A 25,733-nucleotide genomic window follows, 5' to 3' on the forward strand; every position below is an offset into this window, starting at 1 on the left:
ATCGTTATGCGAACATCATAGAGCGTACTTACACAAACCTAGATGGTACAGCCTACTACACACCCAGGCTCTATGGTACTGATCTTACGGGAGACTGTTGTATATGCAGTCTGTTGTTGACCGAAATGTCATCATTCAGCACATGACTGTAATGTGTTAAGCCATCGTAATTGATAAACATGCCCCTAAACAGTGTGGAAGACCTGCCCCGACTGTGAGCTCCTGGGGCAGGATCCATCTCTATAATTCCCACACCAGGCACCCTGCAGATACTTAATAAATATCTGTTGGATGTCAAATGAAGATAGCACCTCTGAAATAGTTCAGAAAGCTATACTGAGGATACAGAGAAGGAACTACTGCTTCTGATGGAGGCGACTAGGAGGGGGACATGGCCTTTGGCTTCAGCTTCAAATGACAACAGAGGGGAAGAAACATTCAAGCTCACCTCATCCAAGCGCCCATTTGATGCCTGAGTTCCCTTTAGAAGACACCCAAAAGGTGGTCCTCTGGCTTAGGTCTGATGCACTGGTGACCCACAGGCAAATTCACCACCTCCATGGACAGTGCATCCCCCTTAGACCCTTCTTAGCTCGAGTCAGCTAAAAGAGACTCTGTAACTTCCATGTGAGGATCTGGGGGCCTTTTCCTTGGGGCCTCAGAGAACAAGTCTAACATCTCATGCCATGTTTGAGGGTGAAACTTCTGGCCCCTCCACAGCCTTTCTCCTACAAATACATACTAATTCTTTCTATAATCAAGGAAAATGTCCTGGCTTTCTCAGTTGCATAAACTTCAGTTGTAGACTATTCTTTCAAATCTAGCTCCTTTGCTTATCCTAGAGATGAGGTGGCTTAGCCAGAGGGGTTGTGCTGACATTGTATGTAAAGGGCAGAATTATGACGAATCATTTAAAAATGCAGAAACAGTCAAGTTCAAGACAATTATAAGCAAATCCTCCAACATCATGACAGAAATGGCTTCCTCAGTGTTCTCCCTCTCTGCTGCATAAGAACACTTACTCAAAGGGTAATTTCTCATCGTTCGGCTTGATGCATCGAACGTAGTGGGGTGTGGTTGCATTGAGGGTCTCCATGAGCAAGTACAGAGAGCTGCGGAACTGGTGAACAAGGTCAGAGAACAACATCGTGCTGAAAGTTAATGCTTAGATCAAGGTTAAAAAAAAAAAAAAAAGGTCCAACCTCAGTAAGCTACTCAAGAAGAGGAAAAGTTAACTTCATGCATTAATATCTCTCATAAAAGCTTTTAGTCCATGACTGTGTTTATTAGCTTGTCCAAGTGTTCTGGACAGACCACTGCTCTGTCCAAGAATCCCAAATAACAGAAAACTTAGTGAATCACATTACTTTGCAAACGCATGGTTTGCTCAGGTGTGTGTGGCCACAGAGGTTGAGGGACAATGACAATGAACCGCCACTTTTCTCTGCATTTGCACTTATGTTAAATTTGAAGCAGCTCAGTGCCTGTGTCCAGGTGTGGAATGGTCCTCCCAGTGCCGAGCTCCCCGGGGGACAGGCCTGGTGCCCTCAGCCCCTTGCCCTCAGCCCCTTTCTCGCTACCTTGCTCCCCACTGTGCTCCGGAAGTGCTTGTTGTTTGGCTTGATGACTTGCTTTGCAGATTTCACTGTGATCGCTGAACCAAAAGGGGAAGAAGGAACCGGATTTTCTATAAAAAAGTTGGCGCAGAGATGAAACTGGAAGGAACAGAGAGGGTTTCAGTCAAGTGTTCACCTACAGCCCTCAGCTAGTAGGAGCCAAGTAAATGGTCAAGACAACCCCCTCTAAACCAGCGGGGGGTAAAGTAACAATCTTGGCCAAGTCTCTGTTCCACACGGGGACTGTCCTCACTCGGGATGACCCAAGGCTTCTTTCCCAGAAACGGAAGCAGAGATGACAACCAAGTGAATGTCTGCATGTGGGTATCACTCAAAGTGTCAGAAAAGCGGAAACATTTACTCTTCCTCCCTCTGTGCCTTGGCATACGGCATACATTGTGTTTGCACCCGGAATCTCCTCCCTCCTACCCCAAATCCTCATCCCCACAGATCCAAACCCTTCCCATTACTCAAGGTTCTGTTAAAATATTTTCCATCCCCACGTCCTTCATAATACCTTCCCTGGTGCCCCAGCATAAATTAATCCCAACTGCCTATGAACTGTCTTAATCTCTTATTTGTAACTCTTAAGACACCCATTACTTTCTATCTTGCATCAGCTGTTTCTTTAAATGTCTTATCTCTTAGGGCAAACCCCATATTTTTTCATTTTAAATCAGATATTGAGAATCTCCTTTGGGGGAGAATCCCTGCCTCATGCATCCTTGTGTGCCTCCGTGGAATGAGTGGATCTGAAACCCCCAAGCCTCTGACAGCTTGTGTGCTTAGTGGAGACACCTATCCATGCTTCAACGCAATCTGCCTTCGTCTTCCAGGCTCGACCCCACGGGAAGCTTGGGGGTAAGTAAACAATCGGTGAATAAAGTCAACTAATTTTGAACACAAGATACAGGCCATTTCCACATTGACTTCTCTACCATAAATCAGGTTTTTGTTTTTTTGCTGAGGAAGATTCGCCCTGAGCTAACATCTGTTGCCAATCTTCCTCTTTTTTTGCTTAAGGAAGATTTCCCCTGAGCTAACATCTGTGCCAATCTTCCTGTTTTGTATGTGGGTTGCCTCCACAGCATGGCTTGATGAGTGGCGTAGGTCCACTCCCGGCATCCAAACCCATACACCCAGGCTGCTGAAGCAGAGCACATGGAACTCTAACCACTCAGCCATGGGGCCGGCCCCCATAAGTCAGTTTTAATAACTGAAGTTGTCATGGCCTATGATTTATCTATGATCATTAGTGGGAGTGCTCATGCTCATTTGGGAAATTGTCAAAATACTTGAACATCAACAAAGGACTGGGAATCTTCTAAAAGAAGGAAAATAACTAAGATAACCAAATCTTCAAAAAATGAAGGCTTATGTATGAAATATCCTTATTCTCAAATTTTAAAGAAGAAATGTTTAAAGAGGAAATGTTTTGGTGACACTTTGTCATACAGAACCGTGGGTGTGAGGAGCTCACACACCTCAGGCAGCACCCCCTCCCTGTGTTGCTCTCCTTCGTCTTGCTCTGTTTTCCTCACGCACTTAGCACCACCTACCACTGCTGCCTTCCTGTCTAAGGTACGTTGCCCCCCTGGAATGTGAGCTCCATGAGGGTGGGAACCCTCTGCCTTGTTCACTGCTGTATCCCCAGAATCTAGGACAGTGCTCAGCACATGGTAGGTACTGTATAAATATTTGTGACTGAATGCATAAAACACGAATTGTGGTTCTTTCAATGGTTGTATTAGCTGTCCTTCCTCTCTGTCATCTGCACTTTCAGTTTCTGATTTTCAGTAGAGTGGAGATTTACATGATTTCGGAAGCTGGAAACATATTTTAGTCCCAATTCTAAAACAGTTATTTTTTGTATATAGAAGCTACAATTAGCCACTGCAAGACAGTTAATGCACACACACACACACACACTCTTACACACACTCACACACACACTTCTTACTCTTTCCTGATACACATCCAGATGCATGTCAAGTACATAATGAAGAACATCAGTTACCCCTTGGGACTTTACAAACCTTGCTTGCTCTCAGGATTTCAACCAGCATGTCATAGACAGTGTCTCTGTTCTTCTCAAGGAAACCTTCACATTTATACTCTACCTACACAGAGAAAGGAATGAATTATTTCCAAAGAGGCAAAAGCAGACAGCATATAAGTGCCACAAGTTTCTTTTCTAAGAAAGATTAATGGAGGGGCAATAAAGGCAATATTTCAAAAAGAGATGCATTTCTGTTGATCACAGCAACCCCATTATGGAAAGCTTACAAAGCTGGGAGTAGGTCATCTGATGGAAAGAGCCAGGCTCTCCCACTGCCTGGATTTCCCACCAGCCGCTGGTCACTCTGCACCCACCTGTCAGTCCCCTCTGGCTACTGGTGACCAATGCGTGCAATTAATACAAGAAGACCTGGCTTAGGGCTCACTTTGCCTTTGAAGCCACCAGGAGGAGGAAAAAGCTCAGCGGTGTCCTTTGGGTTCAAACAGAAATGTTTCCTAAATCAGCATTAATGTGGTAGAAAGGAAAGAAAAACTGACCAGCCGACCGCAAAGCTAGCGAGGGCACCAAAGCCCTTGGAGTCGGTTTTAGAGTGGATCAGGGTTTGCACTGCTTGAATTTGGCTCAGAAAAACCCTCCAGGCAGCCTTTCTGATTTGTAAGCCTTCTTGAATCCCTCAGACAATAACACATCCAGGGTGGCTGCTTAAACATTTAAATCTCTGGGTTGTATATTTTAATATGTGATACACATTCTTCATAAACTAAAAAACATGTTAAAAAATAAAATTTTAAAAACTGACCGTGAGCAAAAAGGCTTTCGGGGTGCTGGAATCTGGAGGCAGAAAGAGTGTACGCGTCCCCTGGGCAAGGACTCCGCTTTGCCCCCCTGGGTAAGAAAGTGTCCTTAACTGGTGCAGAGTTTGGGTTAAGAACCAGGAACCCTGCTGTCTGTAAACTCTCTCTTGTGAATGAAGTTCATGGATTGTTGTATAAATTCTCTCGGTGTGAGCCACTAGTATAAACAGGCAAAGGTGTAACAGATATAGAGCTTTCTCGATCCAGGGAGACCATTTACAGAGACATGTCATAAGCAGCTGAGTGTCTCTGCTGGGGGCTCTGAGGACCAAAGGAAGATGTCCTGACTGGCTGCATCTAAGCATAGCTGCCTTGCTTTCAAAATGATTTTATTTCCTCGGCTAATTAAATTGAAAACCTAAGTTAACCTTACCGTGTGTATGGTTTCTTCCCACCAACAACAGTCCACACAAAATGATGCACTTTTAGTTCTTTTAAGAAGGTCTTCTTGGCAGTGCCAGGTGACAGAATTAAATGTACAGAAACTATGAATTATAAAGAAGGTCTTGAAGTAAATTCCATTTGTGCTTTGTAAGAATTCTGATCCTTTTTTTTTTCCCATGGGATCCCAACTATGAAATTATAAAGGAAAACCCACCAGAAAATATGACGATATAGCATCATTCATTTCCTGTGCATCTTTGTAGGAACCTATCTGAAAAACTCTAAGCACTGAAAGGCTGTCATATTTTACAGAATTCCTCTAGCCCACAAAGGTTACTACAGCTTTCCAGCTTGTTGTCCCCCGCCATGCTCCCTCAGTCACTCAGGCATGACCAGCAGACTCTGACCCACGGCACTAGCCTCTAGGACAGACAAGTGCAGGCCATTCCCGTGATACCCAGGCCCTGGCCAGGCGGCTGGAGCAACACCCATCCAGTCAATGGCACGAGGGCAGGGGTTTCCTAGGGAAGGAAAACAAGATGAGAATGTATGTTTACGGCAGGTGGTTATGGTGATTTTTCTTTTTTTCCTTCTATTTTCTAAGCTTTTTTTTTTTTTGGAGGGAAAGATTCACCTTGAGCTAACATCTGTTGCCAATCTTCCACTACTTTTTTTTCCTCCCCAAAGCCCCAGTGCATGATTGTATATCCTAGTCGTAAGTCCTTCTAGTTCTTCTATGTGAGCTGCTGCCACAGCACAGTAACTGACAGACATGTAGTGTGGTTCCACCACCAGGAAATGAACTTGGGCCGCCAGAGTGGTGAAAGCACCGAACTTTAACTACTAGGCCATCAGGGCTGGCTCTCTAAGCTTTCTGTAATGTGATATTTTTAAAAATAACTTTCTCTTTTTATTAAAGTAACATTTGTTTCATAAAAAATAGGAGATATATATATAAAGAAGGAAATAAAGATCACCTAGAAAATCCATCATCTTGAGTCAACCTATGTTACCAATGTAATAAATATACCGCAACTTAAAAAAGAAAGCCTCAAAGAAACACATAGCTTTCAATATAGGAAACAATTTTGCTGTCTTGATTATAACAATTTCATAGAGAATTGTTTCATAGAGAAAATAAACTGATAAGAGGTTAATGAATTCACAATAAATCCAAAATCAGAAATGAGTCTACTAGCAACATGATTATCTTTATAGCAGTACAATAAAAACCCATGTATTTTGTGATAAAAACAAATTAAGAACTGTTAACACATGCACACAGGTATCCTTCATCAAAGCTACATGCTAAGTGTGACTTGAATCCGACCAGGAAAGCCCCTGGGCTGCTCCGTCCAGGAAACACCTCTGGCTGTGGGGCAGACAGCACTGCTCCAGACTTGCACGGTACCTTATCAGCAAAGTGCTGGATGATAAAGGATGTATTGGACATTCTGGGTTTTTCAAACAAAGGATTCTTGTTGACAAAATTATTATATAGCTTTTGAAGCCAGTTCTCATCAGTCCCATGTGGTAGCTGGAAGAGAAGAGCAAATGAAACAGCAAGTAAGAAATAAGGAAAAGTGCAAATTCTAAGAAACCAAGATGAACTGGCACCTGAGTGAACTGCTCTAGACCCGTGGCACCCTGCCCCCAGGAGATCATTCCAGAATGCTTGGCCCTGACTCCTGCCCTTTAATCTAATATCACTGCAGGGGCCAAAGCACAGGTGGCACCAGAAAAAATCATCTGTGAGAAGAACCACGGAATTGAGAGTTCTAGGGAGAAAATGCCAGTAAGTCTACAACATTACAATTACTATTATTTTTTGGTACAAATAAATCTCTGGAAAAGAAACAAAATATGTGTTTAAACATCAAAATACAACCTTTAAACCAACAAAATGCATACTGCTCTGGGGATTATTTGTTCCTGTGGCCCCAAGACGGACACTGCTAGTCTGACTCACTATAAAGCTGCTCCTCCCAGAGGGAAATAATAATAAGAAAACTGCTAGAGACCTTTTCTCTCAAATTGTCTGATGTTGATTTTTCAGCTACACCTCCCGATGGATGGATGACTCACAGAATCAGGAAGTAAAAAAAACCCTCCATTCTCGTTAGTCATTAACAACTGGTGTGTGGTCACTCACTGTTTCCATGTCCATTGTATGTACACCCAGGGACAGCCTCGAAAGGCTCCTCTTTGCTGGAGATGACCTAAGAGGTCATGCATGCTACCCGAGGGTGGACTTCACACGCTGGGGGGGGCGGGGTTCCCTGGCCCTCTAGGGTTCCTGCTATGGACCGCTGTCCCTGCATTAATATCTAACTAATTGGTAACATGTCAGGAATTTACATGTACATTAAAAAGAAATCCACTTTGCAATATGCTCATCTTTTACTATTCAGAAGTTAAGTAAAACAACTATTTTTAAAAGTTACCAAGCATTCTTCATCCAGTAACTCCAAAATGCCCATTTTTGCTTCAATCAGGTCAATTACTGCTTGGTTGTCATAAAAATCTATCAGAGTCCAAGGGATATCTTCCTTCATATATTCTTCTTGTTCAAGTTTAAAGACATGCTGGGAATCCAGAAGTTAATACAGAAAGTAAAACAGAGGTTTAAAGTGTGCTTCTGAAGAACAGGACATAAGCACTTGGAAAACGTAGATACATGACTAATCTGTAATGTTTATGGAAGACCCTCAGGTGCAGGCAACCCCCCTTACCCATGACCAGTGCTGCCAAGTTCCTAATGTGGCTCCAGCAGTCATCCTCCCACCTGGTCTGAGTGGGTCCCCACATCCTAGGTTGTAAGGCCTGGGCCAGCCTGTTACCTCCAGCACTCAGGGTGGTCCTGGGCCCCTCCCTGCTCATGGCCACTGCTGCTATTCAAGACAGATCCAGTCTCTTTGGCTGGGTGGGAGCGAGCCTGCCGGATAATGCTGGCTGGGGGGCCAGTGTGAGAAGCCAACAACTCAGAGAGCTTTGTTCACTATAGACCTTTGACTTACAATGGGGTTATGTCCCAATAAACCAATTGTAAGTTAAAAATATTGTAAGTCAAAAATGCATTTAATAACATCTAACCTACCGAACATCATGGCTTAGCCTAGCCAACCTTAAATGTGCTCAGAACACTTACATTGGCCTACAGTTGGGCAAAGTCAACTAACACAAAGCCTATTCTATAATAAAGGGCTGAACATCTCATGTAATTGATTGAATACTGTACTGAAAGTGAAAAACAGGATGGTAGTATGGGTACAGAGGGGTTGTAAGTGTATCGCTGTTTACCCTCCTGATCGCATGGCTGACTGGGAGCTGTGGCTTGCCGCCACTGCCCAGCAACACGAGAGAGGATCGCACTACATATTGCTAGGCCGGGAAAAGATCGAAATGCAAAATTCAATGTACAGTTTCTACCGAACGCCCTTTACGTTCGCACCACCATAAAGTCAAAAAATCCTGTCGAGCCATTGTCATAAGTTGGGGACCGTCTGTACTTGTTTGGGCCATAAGGGTATCAGGGAGGCTTCCTACAGGGCTGGCTCAGGCTCATCACGGCTGCAGGTAGCGGGAGGGGGAGGGGCAATGAGGAAAAGCCTTTCACAGAGGAATCCCAGTGGGAGTAGCATGGAAGGGCTCTAGGTGGTTGAGAACCGAAGGGCGTCGCTCCCGCAGGCCAGAGAGCGAGCACAGTGGCGATGGGGGGCGAGGACTGCAAAGGACGGCAGAGGGGAGATCATCCAAGACCCTCACGTCCCCTGCCCCCCCACTGAGATTCCAGCCCTGTAGCCTTTTCGTCGGGGCAGTGAGGACCCACAGAGGTCATGATGACGCCTGCGTTCTGCAAAGATAACTCAGCTTGGGCGGGGGACGGCTTTGAAGAGGGCAGGACTGGAGGCAGAGAGCCCAATCAAGACTCAGCCCCGAGTTCTGTGGTGGCTGGACGCTGTGGGCCGTGAAACAGAGGACCCTGGGGGAGGACGATGAGCAAGAGCCAAGAGGTTAGGATGAACGTTAGGCTCAGGACACTGGGGCAACAGTGGTGGTTTAACCACAAAAAGGAGCATAGAGGATAAGGAGGCCAAGAAGGGAAGGTGGCAGGCTTGCTTTGTCACCGTGGAGCTCCCTGAGGCCACCCTGGTGCAGGGTCCAGCAGCAGCCAGATTTACAGGACTGGAGCTAGGAGAGAGGCCTCACTAGGGCTTTTGTGCTGACATTTTAAGGTATGACCTCTTCCAGGAGGGTCTGCACATTAAGTTTGAGATGACTCGGAAAAAGGAGGAGGAGGAAGAGGAGGAGAAAAGAAAACATGGAACTGCAGTCTCTGATACGCTGTGTTCAAGATGTCTTGCAGGTGCGCTATTTTGAGGTTGAGGCGCATGTGTGTGCTGGGGAGCAACATGGCGCTGGAGGCCTGGGAGAGGGCAGGATCCACAGACAACATCTGACTTCAGGTCAGTCACGCTCCGTATCTACTTGGGATAAACCTTAGCTGTAGTTATTAAATGCTAAACATCCTGAGAATCCTTGAGAATGCTAACAAAATAGAAATTTGCAATGGGATGAAATTTAATGCTTATACATTGATTAATTCTGGGGCAGGGAAAAGGAAAAAAAAAGAAACATTTACTGAGTATGATTCAACGTTAGGTCTTCCCCTCACAACAATATTAGGCGGATACTATTGACCCTTTTTTTGTGTATGTGTGAGGAAGATCAGCCCCGAGCTAACATCCATGCCAATCCTCCTCTTTTTTTTTTTTTTTGCTGAGGAAGACCGGCCCTGAGCTAACATCTATTGCCAATCCTCCTTTTTTCCCCTTTTTCTCCCCAAAGCCCCGGTAGATAGCCGTATGTCATAGCTGCACATCCTCCTAGTTGCTGTATGTGGGACACCGCCTCGGCGTGGCCGGACAAGTGGCGTGTCGGTGCGCACCCGGGATCTGAACCTGGGCCGCCAGTAGCGGAGCGCATGCACTTAACCACTAAGCCACAGGGCCGGCCCCAATTGACCCATTTTTTTTTTTTTTTTTTAAAGATTTTATTTATTTATTTTTCCCCCAAAGCCCCAGTACGTAGTTGTCTGTCATAGCTGCACATCCTTCTAGTTGCTGTATGTGGGATGCGGCCTCAGCATGGCTGGAGGAGTGGTGCCTCGGTGCGCACCCGGGATCCGAACCCGGGCCGCCGGCAGCGGAGCGCACACACCTAACCGCTAAGCCACGGGGCCGGCCCCCGACCCATTTTTAAAAGGAAGAAATTGAGGCTCTGAGCTGAAGTTCTCAGAGGAAGGAGGCGGTAGAGCTGAGATTCAAAGCCAGCTCAGTTTGGGCAAAAGCCCATGCTCCCCATGATGTCATATCGTCTTTTCCACACATATTGTCATATCGTGTGGGAGAAGCTGAATTTCAACAGACGAGCAGGAGTTCACCAGGTGAAGAGGAAGGGATGTGGAAGGAGCAGCAGGTGTAAAAATACAGAGGCTCACAAGGGCTGGAGGCTTCAGGAAACTAAATCATTCAGTCTGGCTGCACAAAGGGTCTGTATTCAAGAACAGCAGGTGATGAACTGAAGCTGAGAAGTTGGCAAGTGGCTGACAAAGATGAAACAGGATGGGAAGGTGTGATTTCAAGATATGGCCACAAGAGGGCACAGTGACCCAGCATGTGAGTCTCATAATGGGAGCCTGGCTGTGCTGCTTCCCATGTACTACACACACACACACACACACACACACACACACACACACACACACACACACACACACACACACACACACACACACACACACACACAACACACACACACACACACACACACACACACACACACAGCTGAGAACAAGTTTCAAGAAGGCAGAAAAGTCACCTACCAGGTTAAACTGTTGTTGCAGTTTTTCATTAGCATAATTGATGCAAAACTGTTCAAAGCTGTTCACATCAAAGGTTTCAAAACTGAAATACAGTTTAAGCAAATTAAAATATAACTTGAAGGACACAGACATTCATTTACAGGTAAGTATTCTTTGACAAACTTCACAGCTTAAAAGTTTGTTTCTGAAAGTTTTAAATATACCTCAAAACTTCTCATTTTATAATCCTGGCAGTCAGTTTATAAATCACCCTTTTCCAGGTTGCCTCAGGAAGGAAACCGGAACATACAAAACCCCTACCCTGAGACAAGGCATTCAAACAGGTGCGTCACAATAAGGGGCATCATTTAATCCACATGACACTGACATCAGCATTACTATCCTCGCTTTATGGATGAGGAAATTAGACTCTGAGAGGGTAAGAAACTTGCTTAAGGTCACACAGCTAGTGTCAGACTTTGACTGTAACACTTATGCTCTCAGTGAAAAAGCAATGCTGTTTCCTATCTCCCACTCTTTGCCTGTTGAAGGCAGAGGTGGCACACTATTGCCTCCCCAAGGGGTGCTTTCACAGTTCCTGGAGGGAAAGGGCACGGTCATCTAATACTCATACCCAGGAGACCGCATCAGGTCCAAGAGAGACAGCCCTGCCTGCATTTCAGACTATCTCTGGAGTCACCAACTCAAGAGCGGAGAAGAGGCGGGCAGGGGACAGAAACGGGAAGCTGACTAGACAGGGCACAACAGCCAGCCGTGTGGGGCCGCGGCAAGTAGGATCATCCTACGGGGCAGCTGCCACTCAGCTCCAGCCAGCTGTGGCCATGAATTAACGCAGGTGAGGACGTCAGATCGCCTCATTCTCAGGAGAAGCCAGAAGTCTGGGCTTTTATGTGAATTATCCCACTGTGTAAAACATGGTGTGGGCTGAACAAAACACAGGCACCCAATTCACCACTGGGGCGACGAGCACGCCTGCCAGGAGGAAGCTGAGCGCTTTAAGTGTCACCTCACTTAACCCTAACACACCCCAGGTGGAGGGCTACCATGACCCCACCGAGGGTCAGAGGAGATGGCGACCATCGCAGACCAACAGCCAGCAAGCAGTGCCAGACACACAACCTGCCCCCAGATCTGGGTGCCTCCAAAGCCTTGGCTCCTCGCCGCAGTAGCCCGAGGGGCTCCTCCAAAGCCTTGGCTCTTCAGCGCAGTATCCCGAGGGGCTCCTGCCAGCTCCAATCATGGGCCCTGGCGGTCGCACTCGACTGAGGCAGTTTGGCTCAATTTAGAATTCCTGGGCAGGTTAAGGGCCAGGATCGTCCTCTAGACAGCCCCAGGGTGACGTGGAACAGGAGCAGAACTTACACAGCCCTGCAGCCCCATTCCACACGCACTCTGGCTGGTCCAGAGGCTCAGGGCTGTCTGGACATTGCAGACGGCCCAGGGCTGGGCCTGGGGGAGGGTCAAAGGGTCTGCACTGTGCTCCGCAGTCCACAGCGGTGCCAAACGCACAGCTTTCTAGATCAGGGGTGCAATGTCAACCATCAGTGATGATTTTCCTGCCCTGTCGCACCCCCATCAAGAAAGGGCACACAGAGCTAAAGCCCAAAACCCACGGCAAGACCTAAATCGATGACTTAAATGCCAGAGGAACATTAGCTATGACAACGCTTCACATCTGAGCAACGGTTATGGTTCTTAAGACGCCTTCACAATTTCTTCCATTTGATCTTTTTTTCGTTGTTTTTTTTTGTGAGGAAGATCAGCCCTGAGCTAACATCCATGCCAATCCTCCTCTTTTGGCTGAGGAAGACCGGCCCCGAGCTAACATCTACTGCCAATCCTCCGCCTTTTTTTCTCCCCTTTCCTCCCCAAAGCCCCAGTAGATAGTTGTATGTCATAGTTGCACATCCTTCTAGTTGCTGTATGTGGGACGCCGCCTCAACATGGCCCAACAAGCGGTGCGTCGGTGCGTGCCCGGGATCTGAACCCGGGCTGCCAGTAGTGGAGCACGCGCACTTAACCGCTAAGCCACGGGGCCGGCCCCCCATTTGATCTTCATAATAACCCTGTGAGAGGGGCCCCATCTGACAGATGCAGAAACTGAGCTTCGAGGAGGTTCTGCGACTTTCTCAGGGCCACACAACTGCTGTGGTGCAGTGCTCACTCCCAGGGTTCTGACTCCCAGCCCCCCGCATTTTCCACTCTGTGCCCAGAGAACATAAACACCTGGCTGGCTGGGGAACCACACGCCTTCATGTCGCTCCCAGCTGAAACCTCACCCGCTTATTCCCCTCACAGGAACCAGCCCAGCCTTTAATTATCTTCCTGCCTCCAAAGGGCATGAGCCATGTGTCTATTCTGTTCAACAATCACACCCAACATGGCGCCTGGCATGTCAATATTTGCTGGATGAATGAAATAATACATTCTTAAAATAAAAGGCAAGTTATTTTTAAGATATTTTAAAAACAAAGAAAAGAACATAATATATATATAAAAGAATATAACAATCATGTATTTCCACCACAGTGAAAGAGACTATGGTTAAGCAGAACTATTCCTTACTAAAAGTCAACTTAAATTATTACTGGCTGCTCGACCCCTATTTTTCAGAACAAGACAGGGTAAATCATTTACTAGACTATCCCAGCAATGTATCAGTGTTTTATAACTGTTGACATATACTATTAATTGGGAGTCATATGCATTAACAGAATCTAAATTAAACAAAGTAACTCCCTTGAGGCAGTGTCTCACGGTAAACAGCTATGGGAAAGGCTGACTCTCTGTAGCTGGGTAAAAGTTCACCAGCATCCCGGTGGCCTCTCTGCCCCTTCTGCCCTCCTCCCCCAGCAGGTGGCAGCAAGCCACCGAGCTTCAGAGCCTGGCTCTCCCCTCTGTATGGGCCAGGGAGCCTGAGCTGCTTTGACAGGGTGTGGGGGAAGACTCCACAATCCGGGTGGAATATTCTATGATGCCGCCTTTTACAGGACAGTCTGCCCCTTTTCCCACGGAGAAGCCAGGGCAGGTCCTGGGAGTGGGGGAAGGTTGGGCAATTGAGGCCAGTTGCTAACAAACAGAAGTCTGAGTGCTAACAGCCCCCAGAGCCCGCCTCCACGCTGGCCTGGCTTTGCTCACTTGGGTTAGTCTATAAGCATCGTTAGTTCGAGTCTGATCCGGAATATAGAAAAGCAGGACTGGGCAAAGAGGACGAGGAACAAAACCCCACTGTGAGAAGTCGGAAGTCCCCCGAAGTATTAGAATTTTTAGAGAAGGGCTGGGGCAAGTACAACCCTTATTATCTAAGAATGGAAGAGGATTTAGGTGTAAGGAGGGAGGCTGGTTGGTCACAGGCCTGGATTTGAGTCTTCCTCCTGCCCTGTGAGCGTGGGCAAGGTGCAGGACCTCTGGGACTGTCACTCCCCCACTATGAAAGGGGAGAGGCAGGCCAGGGCTCCACACCTCATGGGCCTCCTTAGGGAAACAGAAGTGGGCGAGAGCCTCGCACAGTGCTGGGTTCTCCCATGAGCAGAGCAGCCGTGAACAAGTTACTGAGTCTTTCTAAGCCTTGGTTGTTTCATCTCTAAAATGGGGATTATTCTAAGGTTGTTTGAGGAGTAAGTGAGAAAGTGCATGGAAACCACTCAGCATGGTAGCTGGAATACAGTGAGCTCTTATTGCTGGCCATCATTAATTTAGCATTTATTTAATGAACTCTAAGTAAAAGACACCGTAGCCCAGAAGACTGTACTTAACATGCACACAGGCAAAAACAGAGAACACCATCTTTCTGATCATGTGAAACACAAAAGAGAAACCAGAATAAAATGATCTAAAAATACCAGGCATTTGACATTTAAATGAGGAAAGACAGGCTCACTGAAGAGAATCTTACCCATAAATGTCCAAAACACCAATAAAAGTGTGCTGCTTGCCTGAGAACTGCAACGCTTGGTTAATTCTCTCCACTATGAAGTCGAACAGGTGAGCATAGATCTTCTTGGCCAGCGCGTCCCTGGCGTTGACCGCCTGGGGCCTGGTCATGGGTTTCACCACCGTCTCAGATGTTGTGACGATTTTGCGATTGCACAGCCACTGAGCAACTTTGCCCCTCTCCAGGCCCAGGAGCTCACAGAACACCTTCAGGTGACTGTCGTCCTCCTTCAAAAACAAGCACAAGCGCCGTCAGGGCCGTCCGGCCGTCTAAACCAGCACCGGCCCACCCAGCCAGGGCCCCTCAGCCTCCACACCAGCCCTGTGTGAGAGAGCTGGTGTGAGGATGACCAGGCCTCATGGGACAGAGTGAGGCCTGGAGAGAAGAAGGAGAGGCCGGAGCAGCTCCGAGTCTGCCCGAGTCTGCACCTGGCCTTTGGCAGCACGGCTGCAGTGATGCCACGCGGTCCTGGGCTGGATTTTCATTTTGGCCAAAGAATGTCAGTAGTAATTAAGGCTACAGAAGCAATCCTCTGCCCACCCTGTGCCTGTGGACACAACTTCAAGGCCTCTTTCTTCCCTTTCTTCACACCAAGGCCACCTGTCAGAGCGTGTACTTGCCCTGTCCCTCCTTGTGTGGTCAGGGTTTGCCTGGGTGGTATGGCGCTGAGGTACCTAGCTGTCACTGTCAGAGAGCATCTGGTGGGGCTCCCTGGACTGAGCCAGCTTCTCAGCCGACACGAAGGCTATGGTGGAAGATTTTTCCTAGACGTACAAAGTGAATTTTGCTTCTCTCCCAAGCCCGGCGGCCCCACTGGCCAGCAGAGAGGAAATGTTTGTCTGCTCCCATTTGTTTTCAGTCAGCATGGACAAAGGGTCCTTGTCACTTGGCAAGGAGATGTGACCCCATGTGACTGAGCACTATCATTCCTCTCAGGCAGGGGAACTTCCCAGGCAGGCTCTCTGTAGACACCATCTCAGCCAACCAGGAAAACCACGGGATTGCACCTAAAAAGCACCAGATTATGGTGGCACAATCTAAAACACCCTGCCCCCTCTTGCTGTCCACTCTCACCCCTTCTGACCAACACCACAATAAAGCAAAGCTTGTCTGTGATGTGCCCGACCTACTCATGGTGGGGGGTGGGGAGGGGGCGGGGCAGTTGGCAGAGCCACTGGTTTCCTTCATTCTAAGAAGGAATTAAACCCTTTGAGTCAAAAACATTCAGCTATAGGTGCTGCTACAGCGAGAAATGCAAAGGGGCAGCAATTTTTAAAAAGTAAGACGGTTTCATCCAAATTAAATTTGCCCAGTATTTCAAATTCCTGATGCAAATGAATGGTACGTATGTTCCAAAGCTAGGACCACAATTATAGGACTGGTAATTTCCTACAAAGATTCTACATCTTCGTACAATTTGTCTACAGAGATTGCTAGACAAAGGATTTTCAGTCTATCAATTTTAATTCCTCCTCCAAAGTACCACCTTCCTAACAAACTTCATGGGACAGAGTTCAATGCAAGGACATTTGTTGGGTGGGAATCACATCTTTAGCCTATGGGAGTTTGAGAAGACCAGGTGCAGAAGCCCATTTCTCTGAGGTAAATGAGTAAGGACACAGAGGGAGAACCACCACTACATGCACGCTACATTCCTACCCCTGGTCCACCATCATCTCTCTCCAAACTTCCCAGTCCTTTGTGAAATTGACCGACTCTGTGAGGGCTGGACATTGTGAGGGATGGGAAGGGCACTTAGTGTGCGAGTTTGAGGAGAGGAACGACAATTACTTCTTGGTCATAGGGCAACAGGACCAAAGCACTGAGCCAAAAGGCACATGTCTACTCTGCTCTGGTCTCTATCTCCCTCAATTACAGTTACCAGAGAGCTGAGAAATCACCAGGTTTACCAAATTATCAACTGTTCCCATCAGTTGTTTTGTGGGACACGAAAATAGACATTGTTATGGAGTGAATGTCTGTTTTCCTCCAAAATTCATGTGCTGAAGTCCTAACCCCCAATGAGATGGTATTTGGAGGTGGGCCTTCAGGAGGGAATTAGGTTTAGGTGAGATCATAGGTATGGGGCCCCCATGATGGGGTTAGTGTCCTAATAAGAAGAGATCAGAGCTCCCTCTCTCTCTCCAGCATGTGAGGACACAGTGAGAAGACAGCCATCTACAAGCCAGGAAGAAGGCCCTCACCAGGAACCCAACCACGCTGGCACCTCGATCTCAGACTTCCAGCTCCCAGAACTGTGAGAAAACACATTTCTGTTGTTTAAGCCACCCAGTCTACGGCATTGTTATGGCAACCAGAGTTGACTAAGACGGACATGTTAATACAAAGTTTTAAAGGTAAGGAGATTTTGCATTTCATAGAAACATTTTTTACTATGTGTTATTTTCTTCTTTACAAGGATATTGATGAGAATAACCAAACATATGCCCCCTACCAAGAATCACTACTCACAACATTTGTCACAGAAGAGAGTCACATATCAACTTATCTTGTGTCCACTAAATAAAGAAATCTATCACAAACTTAATGGGAATATATTTCCAGAGAGGAAGCCAGCACCATTGGTGTTTGATTCAAGCAGGTGTTGGGAGGTAGAAGGTGTCCTTTCTGCTTAAAGGTCCAGTGCCCTTAAGGCCCCACATGAACTGTACCCTCCCCTGCCACACACACATTTTTGGCCTCACCTACCACCCTTACTTTCACTCACTCCTCTCTGGATGCACCGACTTTCTTGCTGTTTCTCAAACAACACCTCAACACCTGAGGGCCTTTGCACTTGATGTTCCCTCTACTTCGAATGTTCTTCCCCCAGATACAGGCATGATTCCCTTCCTCATCTCCTTCAGGCCTCTGCCACTGCCACCTTATCAGAAAGGCTTGCTCTGCCCTATATAAAAGGCATAGCCCCTCTCCACCTGTACACTGCTTAATTTTCCTTTTTAACAGCCATCACCAGCTGCCAGAGCCTATATTTGTTTACCATGTCTCCTTCCCTCTTCTGTCCTGCCCCAGATCATAAGCTTATAAGATCAGAAGAAGGGCTTCTTGTTCTGTTTTCTTCACTGTTGTTTCCCCAGAGCCTACAACAGCACCTAGCACAGAGTAGGTACTCAATAAATATTTGTTGAATAAAAGAAAAACAAACCGAGAATGCACTCCCTCCCTCTTCTACTATTGCAAGGCGAAGAGGCTTTCCTCTTTGAAGTTAACCCATGGAAACCCTTGCTTCCTTGGTCTGGTCTCCACGGTAGGCCCAATGTGTCTGGTGCTAAAACGCAAAAGCAGGGTAACCATGATTGCTGATGAGCCTCCAAACACAGGAAGAGTGACACAAACAAGTATCTTACATTAACTAAGGATCTCTCGTTGCCCACTGCTGTGATCTGCACATTGCCCAGATGTAGGATGGCTGCCAGGATCTTAAAAACATCCATCTGAAAATCCTCCTTGAAACCTGAAAACAAAAATTTTCCCAAATTAGGAATATTGCATTTCTTCTCTTAATCACTAGTAAGATAAGCACCTGAATTCTTTCAAGACACTCTAGTAGCACCAGTGCCAAGAGCTGGGACAGGGAATGTGAAGTTGACCCCAGGGAGAACGTGGTTCACTATCCTTCTAGTTTGATTTCTGCAGACACACAACGTGAACTCTACAACCCACCAGGTTTCCACTTTTGCCATGGCTACCAGGAAGTTCAACACAAAAAATAATAGCCAAGTAATTCATCATTTTATGTGAAGTTCCTGAGAAAATGAGCTCTCATGTATTCTATGTACTCTCTCTAATTTTTTTCTTTTTTGCTCATAAGCTCCCTGAATTATTGATTGATTGAGGAAGATTAGCCCTGAGCTAACATCCATTGCCAATCCTCCTCTTTTTGCTGAGGAAGATTGGCCCTGGGCTAACATCCATGCCCATCTTCCTCTACTTCACATGTGGGATGCCACCACAGCATGGCTTGATGAGTGGTGCATATGTCCACGCCTGGGATCCGAACCTGCGAACCCCAGGCCACCAAAGCACACACACTTAACCACTACACCACCGGGCCAGCCCCCTGAATTCTTTTTATGGTGGGGTGCTAGGTGGGTTCCATTTGCCCCAGCTCTGCACCCTGCTCTCTGCCCCAGGAGGCTGACATGGATCAAGGCAATGGGCTCTCATGCCCTCTGGCCTCTGGCTGGGTTTGACCAATGGGGAACGTGGAGGAGGTCAGAGAGCAAGAGGACAGAGGTTCTGGGTCTGTCTTCCCCAACCCTCCTTTCAGGCTCCAGTAACACGCCTATGCCCGGAGGGAAAGAGCAGTGAACAGCTCTGCTGCTGTACTCAGTCCCCGACTGCCCCTCGTGGGTCCCCTAGACCCATCCACATCTTTGTAGTTGTTTGTTCATAAATAAACCCCCAAATCCTAATTTGAGTGTGCCCCATGTTTCCTGTTGGGACCCTGACTGATGTAAGCAGAATATAAATTATGAATACACAACATATTCGGTCATCGTGACGGGATTAGCACATTTCCTGGAGCAGAAAATAAACCAAAACAGCTACTAGGAAGGACTTTGTGTGCAAGTCCCCATAAATCGCAACAGAGAACCTGCCAGCTGTGAGCAGGGCTCTGCGAGGTCCGGATCCCATTGCGGGAGTGGGGTGGTGCAGGTAAGCACTAGGCGGTAGTAACAGCACTGCAGCGAGTCGAGGCGCATGGAGACACACTCAGGCAGGTGGGGCAGGCTCACTCATGCGGTATCCACGCGGGTCCGCACCAGAATGGCAGCTGGAATGGAGACCCCGATTCCCCCTCTCTCCCTCCAAGCACAAAAGGAGTGGGCCCTAAATGCCAAATAAGAGCGGCTGTGGCCACCTACTGCTTCTCACCTGAGGACACCTGGAAAATTTCAGTAGCAGCTAGGTCATGTTCTTAAATAATTTCAAAACCTAGAGAGTCCTCTCTACTTCAAAGATTAAACCAAATCAAAGTCACCAAAGATTTCAAACCAAAAATATGTGGAAGACTCCATCCAGCTCAGGCCTTTGGAGCTAACACCTCCATTTGAAGCAGATGCCTCTAACAGAAAGAACCCCCCAGGCCGCCACCATGATAAATGACAGGTTCCCATTTCCCAGAGGGGGGAACTAAGGCACAGAAGGGTTAGGGAACTTGCCTGAGGTCACACTGGGTATGTCATATCTAAGCAGTTTAATGCCAGTGACCACTACAATATGTGAAAGGCCCGTGGAGTTCATGGAGCCATCCTGGCTGACCCCACTGTGTCTAAACGTGGAGATCCCCTGACGACCCCGTGCCAGGCAAAGGGGAAGTGCGAGCAGGCCACAGAGGTCTGTTTACTGGGCGTGTTGTGAAGTGGATCTGTGTACTGAACTAGATGACCTCACTGCTAACCTTGCCCATTTCTCTATACCGTCTCCATAACAAACCACAGCAATAGATGGATCCACCAACAAGTAGTGATTTAGCAATTACGTTTTTAAAAAGGGTGACCTGCCCAAGTGTGTTATAAGCCTATGCACGATTCAAGTTAAGCAGTCTGCCCCTGAGGAGATCTGCATCTAAGAAAGATAACACGGAGACACAAACAAGAAGACACAGTCAACAGACAAGCAGTATAAACAAGCATCACACTGTTAGGAGACACGCTGTTGGACAGAGCTCTCCGTGGTGATGGAGACACACTGTGTCTGTGCTGTACAATCCAGTAGCTATTAGGCACATGTTGTTAGGAGCACTTGAAATGTGCCTAGGGCAACTGAGAACTGAATTTTTTATTTTATTTAATTGTAATTAAAGTGAAATGTAAACAGTCACAAGTGGCTGTTGGCTACTGTTCTGGACGGCATATACTGTTTTAGAGATCATGAAATCAACACACAGCATGAAATCACTGGTTGGGGCTGGGGGGAGTGCAGGATGATGTCAATCACAAAGTTACAGCGAGGTCAGCTGGTTCCACGGGTAAATCCACTCCACGACAGTACAGAACCCCGGAGTCTGCTCAATCTTCTCCTTTGCCTGGCACGGGGTCATCAGGGGACTTCCATGTTTAGATACACTGGGATGACATTGAGATGGCTTCATGAACTCCACCCACAAGTCTTTTCACATAGTGCAAGAAAACTCTAAGGAACTCATCAACTGTGCTCACTCTATCATCCAGGACAAGGGTCAGCAAATGTTTTCTTATTAGGCTTTGCAGGCTGTATAGTCTATGTCACAATTACTCAACTCGGCCACTGTAGCATGAAAGGAGCCATAGACCATGCTTAAACAAACGAGCCTGTCTGTGTTCCAATAAAACTTTATTTACAAAAACAGGCTGCAATCTGCTGACGCCTGGTCTAGGACATTTTTTAGTGATTCAGGCAGTGAGGTCATGCTTTCATTAAATGTGTACTGATCTCTCACACTGATACAGCATGCTACAGCTCATAAACCATTTGAGACATTATCTCTTAATCCTCACAACATCCTTAACAGCTACTGTGGTGGCTACTCTCCAAAGACAGCCCCAGTGTCCCCCACCAGCCCCCGCCAGTGTTCATGCTCTGCCTAGCTCCTCCTCATGAGTCACGAGTCTGAGCCGGCCCTATGACTTGCTTTTGACCATTAGCACACAGTGGTGGTGATGCTGTGTTACTTCTGAATCTGGTTCATAAAAAGCCCCTCGGAGTCCACCTGAGCCTGTTGGAACTGGCTCTGGGAGAAGCTAGCCACAACATGTGCAGTCCCTCCACCCTGACATCAGCGTCCTGTGAGGAAGTCCGTGTGGAGACAGAGACGCCCACCCAACCCCGGGTAGTTCTAGCCTTCCCAGCCCATGCGAGAGAAGAAGCCTTCAGAGGATCCAGCCCCTGCCACCATCGTATGAGAGTCCCCAAGTGAGAAGTGCCCAGCGAAGCCCAGTCAACCCAGAATCACAAGGGATAATAATAAATTGTCATTTTAAGCCACTAAGATTTGGGGAACAGCAATAGATAATTGGAACAACTGAATATTTTCATTATTACCCCAGTATACAGATGGGGAAACTGATGCCCAGAGATAACTGACCTGTGCAAGGCCACAGACCGATCTTATGACACATGAAAAAAATGAAGCAAATACATGGCAACAGATAATTAAGTAACCATTAAATTGCGAAGTTTAATGGCCAACGCACAGGAAATCCCAGAAGAAAGAGATCATCGGGGTAGCATCTTTAAATAACTGGCTTGGTGGAAAGTAAGCGGGTGTAGATTCCATGTAGTCCTGGCATCCTGCCAGCCACGCCCAGTCATGCACTGAGATAGCTCTCTAGAAGGAGAGATGAGGGACTGTCCCAACCTCTTTCCACCCCACCCACTTCACACAGCACAGCGGGCAGCCATCACCTTAATAGCACTGGGAGGCAGTAGATTGCTGTACTTTGTCTCCAAAGCTTTGGGGAGCCTTGTCTAATATATCTAGGCCTGGTATGCAGGGCCAGGACAGGGTGAGGCAGCTAGGTGCCCACGGCAAACCCTGCACTTGCACCACCCTGCGAGTGAGCACGTGAGTGCCTCCTTCAATTTTGCGACCTAGTCCCCTCTCTTGCCTCACCCTAGTCTGGGCCCTGCTGGCGTGGACATTTGTGAAGACCCCATTTGTGTGATACAGTGGAAATCAGCTCCTGCTGATCTCTGATAATCAGAGAAGGTTTCATGGAGGAGGGGAGGGTTTTGCTCAAAGGATGGTTAGGGCTTGGACAACAGGGAATAGAGAGAGAGACAGAAGACAGACAGTAATATTTAGCAAGCACCTGTTACGTGCCTGGCCCGGTTCACATACATTTCCCTACCAGTCGTCATGAGAGCCCTGTGGGTAAGGAATATGGCCATTCTGCAAATGAGGAAACTGAGTCGCAGAGAGGGTAACCTCCTTAGAGTTATGTCAATCAGGTTTTGAATTCATGTTTATTTGATCCCCAAATCTACTCTATTTCCCCTATATCATTTCGCTGTGAGGAGGACATTCCAGAAGTGGGAGGGAGTATCCAGGGGGGTGGAGGTGGGAAGGAAGGACAGGGCACGTGGACCAAGGCCCCTGCGAGCCCTGCCAGAGCGAGGCTGCCTGTTCCATCCCCATATACCGCTTTTCCTCTCAACGGAGTATGTTATGCAAAGATTGAAATTACAACTATAATTATTTTAAGAAACTGTTAATCAGTCACAAAAGTGTTTATCTCATTATTATAAAATGTTTAAATTGCTGTTCTCCTTGAAGCACTTTTGAAGGGGCAGAAGCTGATGGTAATTTTGCTTAGGAAACCACCTCATTTTCATTCTTAATTATCCAATTGTGCTCATCTTGCCTATTACTCTGACATATTTAACTTCAAATTCTTTGCCTTTTACATTCAAATATAGTCAACCAGGCCACAACAATGAAAACCACTAGGTCTGAGATGAATATTTTCTGTAAGCTGTAAAAATGGCTCATCATCTCACATTGATCCAAAGCTTTGACTGGTAGTTACATGTAGATGTCTAGACTAATACAAAATAGGAAAGAGAATGACTATTTTTATAAGTGCCATTGGCTGACAGTCTTCCGAAACATGAGCTCCACCGTGAGAAAGGTAAGGTGGAGAAAGACTAGGAAGATTTCTGCTTCACCTGTGTCAGCGTCTGAGCAATCAAGGTTTGGTATTCTGTATAAAAATGAGATGTTTTAAGACCTTGAGTGTAAATTCCAGTTCTGCTCCATAATAGCCAGGCGACCTTGGGTAAATCACTTACCATCTCCGTGCCTCGGTTTCCCTATTGTAAAATGGGGGGAAATACCAGCGTCCACCTCATAAGGTACTTGTAAGGTTTAAACCAGTTAATAAGGGTAATAAAGTGCTTAGGATGGTGCCTGGCACACAGTAAGCTCCATATAAGTGTCTGCTATTTTGTCATCATCATCAGGATACCTGTGAAGGCCAAATAGGGTCACTACACTTCTGGACTGATTCGGACCTAGGCTTTCACCAGCCTTCTCTACAGTCGGCCCAGAAGAGCTTATGAGCATCCAGAGGGCTTACAGCCCATGCCTCTCACAGCAAGCCAACGAGCCTGAGGGCAAAGGAGTTGATTTCTAGATCTTTTAGGGAAAAGCACCGTCTTGACCACATGGCCTCCAAACATGTTCTGAGTGGCTCATCCTAAAGCTAGCATTTATCAGGAATCTCCAGAACACACGCAAGCTGGGCAGCCGTGCCTTTTTAAAAGAGAAAATGGCCACATCTTGGATAGGACATTTTCACTTACCCAGTAGTGTGAAGGTCTTCTGAGTCTCCACCATGTCGGCTCTGTCATTCACGCCCTCAATGACAGTACTGCCTCCCATTCTTGTATAATTAAATTCCTCCGCACTCCCTGAAACCAAAAGTAAAATTATGTCCGTAACACAGAAATTTGGACATACATGTTTATCAAAAGCACAAAGGTAGTATATTCACACACTGAATGTACTACCTTAAGCACTTTACACACGTTATTCCCTTTATTCCTTAGAATTCTACATTACAGACACAGAAGCTGAGGCTCAAAAAAGTGAAGTGACCTGCTCCAGGTCCCACAGCTGATGGCAGGGCAAGAATTTCAACACGGGCCTGTCTGACTCCAAAGCTTATGGTTTTTGTTCCCACACCTAACAATTTTATACAGCTTTCTGTGTCAAATTTCTATACAAACTTCTGCGTCCTAGATATTTTTACTGAGGTTTACTGAATGCACGATAAATTGCACATAATTAAGATGTACAATTTGAGGGGCCGGCCCCGTGGCTTAGCGGTTAAGTGCGCGCGCTCCGCTGCTGGCGGCCCAGGTTCGGATCCCGGGCAAGCACCGACGCGCCACTTCTCCGGCCATGCTGAGGCCGCGTCCCACATACAGCAACTAGAGGGATGTGCAGCTATGACACACAACTATCTACTGGGGCTTTGCGGGGAAAAATAAATAAATAAATAAAATCTTAAAAGATGTACAATTTGAGGAGTTTTGATATACGTATACCCTTATAAAAGCATCACCACAATCAAGATAATGACTAAATGTACATGTAATATTTGAATAGTAGGTGACCCCTCAGAAAGCTCATAAGGGCAAGCAACTTCTCCAAGGTTACGGAGTGGGTGTTCAACTCCAACACACTAGAATTTACCTCTGACAATCCTACCCACCAACTCAGCACAAACAACCTGGACAGGAGAGCAGAGATAGCACAGGAGTTGGGCTGTTTGCACTAAGGGACAAATAGCTCTACATCTCAGCCCTCCCTGAAGTGTAATTAATTATGACTACAAACAATAATGACCGTGAGTCATGAAGGAAGTTCAAATTATGATAGAGGTACTCTGTCTCAGAAGACAAGGAAATATGTCACACGTGTTAGAAAAACGGAGTTTTTCTAAATTCCGTTTAGAAACGGAGTTTCTAAAGTTCAGATAAAAAGTCTAGGGACTTACAGCAGGAAGTTCCAGTGTCAGGAAGGCCTTTTTCAGGTGGTTCTAGCTGGATTACCACAATCACCCATGAGCTTTGAAAAGAGCCCTATGGTTGAAGGGCTTCCCCCCTCCTAAACCCACCCCACCCTCAGCCCTAATCTATCTCCTTAGTTAGAGGCATCAATTCCACCCCAAAACCCAAAGATCTTCTATCACTTTTTTAAAAAAGTGATATTATTATAAGAAGAAATTAACCTAGAATTTAAACCGCTACATAAAAGAGAGACTCTTCCACACACCACCCATCACGTACCCAATTTAAGATGCTTAAATTCCGACTGCTGTGCAGACGCACAAAGCTGATAGAAAATGTGGTAATTTCGTTCATTTTCCGACTGTAAAATAAAGAAAAGTCCTGAAATTATACCAACCCTTTACATGTCAGGTTTTAAACAGAGTAAACGGTTAATCTGGATTGACAGCTCTGCTCTCACGGACCCTGACATTTACACGTGTTTTGCTGTGGTCAGTAATGCTGTGACCCAACCTGTCCC

At 46.6% G+C, this 25,733-nt stretch overlaps 1 protein-coding gene across 2 annotated transcripts in view; it reads right to left on the reverse strand.

Annotated features, from left to right (window-relative positions):
- MYO5C (myosin VC) overlaps positions 1 to 25,733 on the reverse strand; it is a 91,842-nt gene that overhangs the window by 44,820 nt on the left and 21,289 nt on the right. Inside the window, exons 7-16 of one of the 2 annotated variants that reach the window (XM_014780727.2) lie at positions 25,493 to 25,574; positions 24,002 to 24,109; positions 18,061 to 18,167; positions 14,654 to 14,919; positions 10,759 to 10,840; positions 7,319 to 7,459; positions 6,286 to 6,411; positions 3,653 to 3,736; positions 1,581 to 1,715; positions 1,023 to 1,120 (exon numbers count right to left, since the gene is read on the reverse strand). In XM_014780727.2, the coding sequence (XP_014636213.2) occupies positions 1,023 to 1,120; positions 1,581 to 1,715; positions 3,653 to 3,736; positions 6,286 to 6,411; positions 7,319 to 7,459; positions 10,759 to 10,840; positions 14,654 to 14,919; positions 18,061 to 18,167; positions 24,002 to 24,109; positions 25,493 to 25,574 (1,229 nt within the window). The remainder of the gene's footprint in view (positions 1 to 1,022; positions 1,121 to 1,580; positions 1,716 to 3,652; positions 3,737 to 6,285; positions 6,412 to 7,318; positions 7,460 to 10,758; positions 10,841 to 14,653; positions 14,920 to 18,060; positions 18,168 to 24,001; positions 24,110 to 25,492; positions 25,575 to 25,733) is intronic. The other variant, XM_087427336.1, reaches the window with a different exon arrangement.

Source organism: Ceratotherium simum, chromosome 3 (genome assembly GCF_057802395.1).
Source record: "Ceratotherium simum simum isolate JZ-2026a chromosome 3, ASM5780239v1, whole genome shotgun sequence".
NCBI lineage: Eukaryota > Metazoa > Chordata > Mammalia > Perissodactyla > Rhinocerotidae > Ceratotherium > Ceratotherium simum.